The 7,213-nt window shown below is 43.7% G+C and overlaps 1 protein-coding gene across 1 annotated transcript in view; it reads left to right on the top strand.

Annotated features, from left to right (window-relative positions):
* LOC119464060 (parafibromin) overlaps window positions 1-3,069 on the top strand; it is a 64,665-nt gene extending 61,596 nt beyond the window's left edge. The window contains exon 6 of the mRNA XM_049655482.1: window positions 2,950-3,069. Within this exon, the coding sequence (XP_049511439.1) occupies window positions 2,950-3,069 (120 nt within the window). The remainder of the gene's footprint in view (window positions 1-2,949) is intronic.
* Window positions 3,070-7,213: the final 4,144 nt, after the last annotated feature.

Below are 7,213 nucleotides of genomic sequence, written 5' to 3'. Positions count from 1 at the left end.
ATTGGCAGATATGGCCTATATAGCATATAAGGGGGCATATATGGGATATTCAAAATGGGCAGATATGGCCATATATGCCCTTATATGCCATATAGGCCATATCTGCCCAATTTTTAATATGCCCATATATGGCCTTTTTCATATCAGTCCATATCTGACATTTTCGTAAGGGATGGTTCAAGTGCTAATGTACCAATTAATTTTATGGTGCCTGAATGATATCCTATGTACATCCATAGTACGTTATCTGGTAGTCTAACATTCATGTAGATAATACGCTTAGACATCCATGCATTTCCTAAAAAGGTACCTACTCGAGCCGTAATATGTACGTCACCTCAAGACGTTGACGTGGGATCAATTATAGACCTTGAAGAGAGGTTCGTGGTTCACTGGGTATGACTGAGATGTCGGCTTTTTATATTTTGTGAATCTCCGAAATCTATGTGGAAACAGAAGTTGCACCATTCACTGCAAGAAAATTTATCACTTGTATTTGCCGCTGCTATATATTTGCACGAGCAATATGCATATGGAATTACAATGCATTTTCGAAGGATGACATAACAAGCTCGTATTTTGCAAGAGAATAAATATTTAACCTGCACAAAAGCCATATTGTGTTTCCCGTTGTCCTGTTGGTTTAATCTTTCTTTGTAACCGTGTACAAATATACTACACTACATGTACAGTCGTAGACAAAAGTTTGTAGGCCACGTGTTCTGCAAACGAAGCCGATAGATTTATTAACCGCTGGCTGGAGGCCGCACTTGCGGTGAAAGTCAAAATGCTGTTATTTCAGCTCCCCAAGTGCCGTACACAGCCGACGGTAATGAGCTTGCGCGTCATGCTTGGTCAGCGCCGGTCGCAAGCCGCAGAGGTTGAGGCTGCACGAGCGCCAGGAAAAAACTGGACCTTCCCCTCGGCGGGATGCTGCCGGTGCTCAGCCGATCACTACTTTAGCAAGGCTCCTAGTGAGGCCGCGGTGGCTAGCCAGGCGACCGCTAAAAGCTATCCGCTTCGTTTTCTGATCACGTGGTCACAAAATTTGTCCCATACTGTACACCCTTATGAACACTTAAGCACCCATTTGTTATAGCACCCTTCTTGCACCCGCGTTTACACCCTTCCGGTAAATGCACCCTTTGCGTCTTGCTCGTAGGGTGCTCCGGCCCAAATAGGGTGCTCGAAGGGTGTGCAGTGGGGTGTAAATTTAGGGAGCACCCTATTTACACCCTTAAGGGTGAGAAATTGTTTAGTGTGCAGTAAGTGAAAAGGCAAAAATCATGAAACGTCACAGCTTTAATGCTATGGAGGTAACGTAGTTGTGTGTTTAGTTCACAATAAAGCGTTAATTTTTTTCAGGGTGGCCACCCCGAGTACAGCGTCGGTCTCGCGGTCCCCGCAGAGTGTCGAACCGGGAGCCCCTGCTCCAACGCCTGGCCGACGTTATGCTCGAGGTGTCGCGCAGAGCGACGAAACAAGCGAAGTCCGTATGCCGTTGTTTGTTTAAATGGTGGAGCATAACAGACTGACTGTAGACATAATTTTTTTTTAAATTTTATGGGTTGTGTAGAGGGACACAAACTCACATACATGGATAACACAAGTTTGAACATCTGAACTAAACAAAACAGACAAGAACGTCGCTGTACATTAGGTACATGGTTATAAACAGACACTTGCCATCAACCACACATCAGCAGTTTAGGGCATTACCAGTAAAGCTGTTTCTTTTCAGCAGTTCCCCAAATATAGTAAGTTGGCTGTAATTAAATCACACGCTTTAAAAAGCTGCCGCATATGACTTGCTCATTGAAAAACTTGGTCGCACACACTTTCAAGCATTAGCTAAAGAAGTTATTCATAATTGCGCTACACATTTGATAGCACGTACCGAGTGCAATAGTTATCTCAATTCTCATAAAAATTACTTTGGGTAACATTTCTCCCAAGGCAGCAGGGTAAATTGAGTGGTATTTGTTAGACAAACCTACAATGCTCTGGATCCTGTGCATTCATAATTAACTGCAATGGTTGTAGCTAGCTCTCTATTTTATCTGCACATCACCCATAAAGTTTCCTTTATTTTACCAAAATATGACCAATATGTTTTGCTGAGTTCATTGAGGACACTGAAGAAAACGAACACGAACCCCGACCAACTATTGAAAATCACAAAGAAAGAGAGGGTTCAATAATGACTTGCAAGGCTTGTAATTAAGACAGGAACAGGAAAGCTTCGCCACACAATACACTCAAGATTGTGCCTATTCCACCGACTGTTAAGTTCGTACCTTGTTCTAGGACTCTGGGAAACATTACACATAACAGCAGTATGGCACTTTGTAATACTTGAATAACTATTTTTCTAAAGCGTTAACAAAATGCGTTTTACTCGCAACAAAATGAACCTGTGGGCCTAGCATTTTTTTGGTAGACAGATACATGTCTTCATCACTTGCTCATTCACAATCCTAAGCTCATCGTCATGACATGCATTAACTCTCCAGCCATGTGATAGGTCAAAAATACAATTGGTATCAATATTTTCTTGCAGAACTACATAAAAAACAACCACAAAAATGTGTGCCATGGTATAGCCAGTTCAGAATGCAGACAGAAACAAGAAGATAGGTGTTTGCCCTTGTCTGCATCTCTTTAACACTGACAGTGTTTTCATTGAACATACGGAAATGTAAATGAGTACACATACAGTTGAGTGCCTTGGTGCTTGAGAACTCCGAAATCATGCGTTATAAAGGTCACTTCGTTGTAAAGCTCGTGCACTGCACACTTCACCACAACCGGAACATAATTATTCTTTAATTATACAGGTCACTTTCTTGGAGAGGTAGCCCCCCCCCCCTTGACTGTACAAAGTACAACTTCAATAGGTGCTTCCTCGATTGTGCGGGAATGCATGCTGATGTAATGATTTTTTTCTAGGTTCTTCGTGGCGTTCTGCGCAGCATAGACTGCCTGGTGCAGCAAGAGTGGGTGGTGGCTGCTGTGGAGCGGCAGTCGCAGCAAGTGGCCGAGACACTGCAGCCAGTGGGCAAGCTTTAGCAGCTGTTGGGCCTGCTAATGCAGCAAGCTGTAGCTACAAGGAGACAGCAACAGTAGATATCATTTTCACGTGTTTGTCTTTTTCTTCTGTGTACATTGTTTTCTGCAGTCACAATTTTGACCCTTTTCTTTTTACTACTTATCTGTACATTTTTAAAAGGTTGATATAACTTTATAATGTGTTCGTAATATGTTTAAGGTATTTGAGTAAAACGAGTTAGATGTCAGTCACGTGAGCGTTTGCTTTTAACTTTTCGTTGCGGATTGAGGTTTCACATCTAGCATGTACTTCGTCACTTGATGGGGGTTTCCAAGTACATGCAATATAGTGAAACTCACTCTTGATTGGAAATTACTTTTTGGTGCCTGAAGGTGATTCACTAGCTAGCAGCTGATGCTTGTACACAGAGAAAAACATGGTCTTATTCATATTGTTTTCAACTGCATCATATTATTTCTCCCATTTATATATAAGTATAGGTGCTAGACAGGTTTGTGAGATTTTTGCGTGGTTCTATGCTTACCACGTGACTTGGGTAATGAGACAACCATAAGTGTTACACAAAGCACTTCAGCTAGCCACATAGGAACACCTGCGCCTGTTGTAATATTCTTTCCACTGCTTCCATATAACTTTATATAGAATCTGCCTTTATAAAGTGCTTTACTGTACCTGATATTCAGTAGTGGTTCAAGCTTCTGTGATATTAGGTGGTCATACATCATTCAGGCATCCTGCTACAGCAACAGAGGTCTTTCAGCGTATCTCCATATGTGACAATAGTCCAGCTCATGGTAGCATATTTCGTAACACATTACTACTTCAGGAATATTGCACATGGGATGTATGTGAGTGCAGAACATGTAGTTCCAGACTTTAAATGACCAAGTTTACATAATTGCAGCCATGAAGTTCATTAAAGTAATAACATTTCCTTCAGCTCCGCAATGTCTTTTGCTCCATGCTGGCTGGAAATACTGTGTCAACGTGTGCCCACTGCAGTGTGAACCCAATTGTTCTGAAGTTTCAACCTAGCTGTCCAGCTGGCTACAGAGATGCACAAAATGTTCAATAGTACGACATTTCTTGGTGTAAACCGTATCGTTTTCATTATTCCCTGTTATAACAACATTTTGTGTTTGTGCTGGTTAAAGAATAAAATTACAAGCGAAAAAAAGAACACGAAGGACAGCTTGTGCTGTTTTGTATTCTTCGTGAATTTCAATTAACATCACGAAGCAACCTACCAAACACGTCTTCTTTGACATGTCTTCTTCCATTGTTTCTAAACCTTTTGTCGATGTAACACGCCCTGTAAAAATCCTCAGTGGAGATTTCAGTATTAAAAATATTTCTGAAAACGCTTTCCACATGAATTTCAATTCAATCCTGCTATTCAAAGCTTAGCCTTTTCAATTAATTTCAACGGCATTATTAGGCTTGTTTTTCCACACCTATGTCAGAGAACTCACCTGTCTTTACGGTTGTGCTGGACGAGAAACCTGCTGTTGCTGCCTGAGCCGGTGGTGTAGCGCACGTAAATGAGGTACGTCTGGTAGGGGCCACATAGAACAGGTTCATTATCTGGCTGAAGTGCTTTGCCCTGAGGAGCAACTCTCCAGGTGTTTCCTGGCGGCATGTGCGCAGTCCTTGCCATACGGATTTCGGCGCTGGGGGCGGAGAAGTGAGTCCGCTGACAGCAATACACTTCGGAACGTAAGCTCACGGTGTTCATGCATTTGCAGAAAAATGGGAAGTGGCAAGCTGGGCAGACTGGAGGGCCGGGTACTTGAAGTTCTATGAAGGACTGGCCCAGCCTCCGCGTCGGTGGCATTCTTTGAGGATGACGCCGAGGTGCGTAGCACTTTTTGTTGCTATGTGTGCCCGTTTGAGGCAGCTCCACTGTTCACTACTTGTGAATATTTCACTGCTGTGTGCTTGTCTGTTTTCTAGCAATTAAGCACACATGCCGGCATATGAAATCCGTACTTTGCAGAAAGAAAATGCGGCCCCACTAGCACTGATAGCATATGACACCCAATGCTGTTAAGAAACACCTTGTGATTCATTATATGGCTCATTACTCCATAAAACATGTGCAGTCACTAGTATGTCACATGATGCATTAAGATTGTTGAACACGCGCACGCTTAAACGATGTTGCCAGCGCGATCTTGTTCATCGTTAAGTGTACGGCACTGCTGCCTTTAGCGGTGCCAGAAGTGGCTGTTAAGAACCGAATTCATTCTTCCCTTGAACAAATATACAAGGAATAACCACAAAAAGCGACTAAGATCAGTAGCTTTACGGGGTGGCTGCCACTTTACACAGCAGTTTACGAACACTTTTCATACAAATGACTGCTTTTACACGCATGTACAAACAATAATTTTAGAATACATATGCATTTTGCAAAATACAAAGGAAACATTCACATTAATGAGTAAACACAAGAAAATAAATACAACTAAGTTCACAGAAACTCATCTCACATTGTTTTTTCGACAACTGTGACATATCTAAAGATTTGTGAGCAAGATTACTGAGAAAAGCTGGAAGGGTAAAAGTGCGTGTTTATTTTGTTGAGCAGGTTATGTGCCCAATATTCCGCTGGCACGTAGTGTATATGTAAATATTTTCTCTTTAATTCACAAATCTCCCTGTAAAAAGAATTGTTTTATCTTGTGGCCGAATAGTAGGACTGGAGTAAACTAAAGCCCCTCCATAATACTACCGCGCCAGTAAAGTTCCCCCAACCCATTCTCCCCCCCCCTCTCCTTTTTCCTTTCTTCTCCAACCGACGGAAGCGGAAGTGCCGCCATGATGCTTCTGCCAGTTTTGCCGCCTGATGGTGCGTGTTCTCGGCGAGCGTGGAAACGTGGAAGGCCAGGACGGAAGAAAAGCCGCGCAGCTACTTCCTACTAGAAGCGGCGGAACCGGTAATAGGCGGCGGCTGCTCAAAAAAAAAGTGTAAGCTGTGGAGAGGCTTTAGAGTAAACGATAACTATAAAAATCATTTACATTTATAACCTTAAATTGCTTAAAGAAACGAGTACGGGGCTCGGCTAAAGCGATTGAAATTGAACAAACAAGCTCCAGTTGATCGCCGAAACCATTAAGCAGTTGCACAAAACTGTGCTACACATGTAACATCAAATGCTAACACATGCACGGCACCCGCCCAGTGCCGAAAAGGCAGGCTTTGCTACGCTTGCTATTCCACCAAGACAGGCGCGGAGCGATAAACGTTACCTTAAGCAAGAGGAGCCGAACGCTGGCAAGTGGCTGCACTGGCGGTGATTTGAACGAAAAGCGGGAAGTGTAACGTCTCGCGAAAATCGGCGATGACACAGAACACGTGGCTCGGCTAATGCGATTAAAACTGAGCGAACAAACTCAAGTTGATCGCCGTAACCTTTAAGCAGTTGCACAAAAATACCATACACATGTGACATCAAATGCTAACACATGCAGGGCATCCGCCCAGTGCCGAAAAGGCGGGCTTCGCTACGCTTGCTATTCCACTGAGACAGGCGCGGAGCGATAAACGTTCCCTCAAACAAGAGGAGCGGAACGCCGGCAAGTGGCTGCACTGGCGGTGATTTGAACGAAAAGCGGGAAGCGTAACGTCTCGCAAAAATCTGCAATGACGCGGAACAGCACGTGCCTCGGCTAATGCAATTGAAACTGAGCAAACAAGCTCAATTGCCGATAAGCAGTTGCACAAAAATGCCATACACGTGTGACACCATATGCTAACACACATGCCAGCCCCACTGCCGAAAAGGCGTGAAAGGCTACGCTTGCTTTCCACCAAGACAGGCGCGGAGCGGAAAACTTTCAAGCTGCGAGGAGCCGCACAGGGAAGTGTGCGGAGCCTTCTGCAATCCCTCACTGAACTTTTTTGCAAAACAAACAGCCCGTCTGCGAGCATTCTGTGGACTTCGGAACCCACTCCCGCATTAACAGCCGCAAAACAAGCCGTTGCAGACGCGGTCGGTGCTTCTGGCTCATTAAAGATCTAATGCTCCAACTCGAGTCGCAGCGATGGAAGCAACATTTTACTTTTGAGGAGCAGAAAAGAAAATGCCACTTTAGAGCAGCCATAGTTGTTTTCGGAGCAGAAAAATGCTAGTTTGTAGG

The sequence above is a fragment of the Dermacentor silvarum genome, chromosome 9, assembly GCF_013339745.2.
Source record: "Dermacentor silvarum isolate Dsil-2018 chromosome 9, BIME_Dsil_1.4, whole genome shotgun sequence".
Lineage (NCBI taxonomy): Eukaryota > Metazoa > Arthropoda > Arachnida > Ixodida > Ixodidae > Dermacentor > Dermacentor silvarum.
The sequence above is the reverse complement of the archived record's forward strand: the minus strand, read 5'-3'. Positions and strand labels throughout refer to the sequence as shown.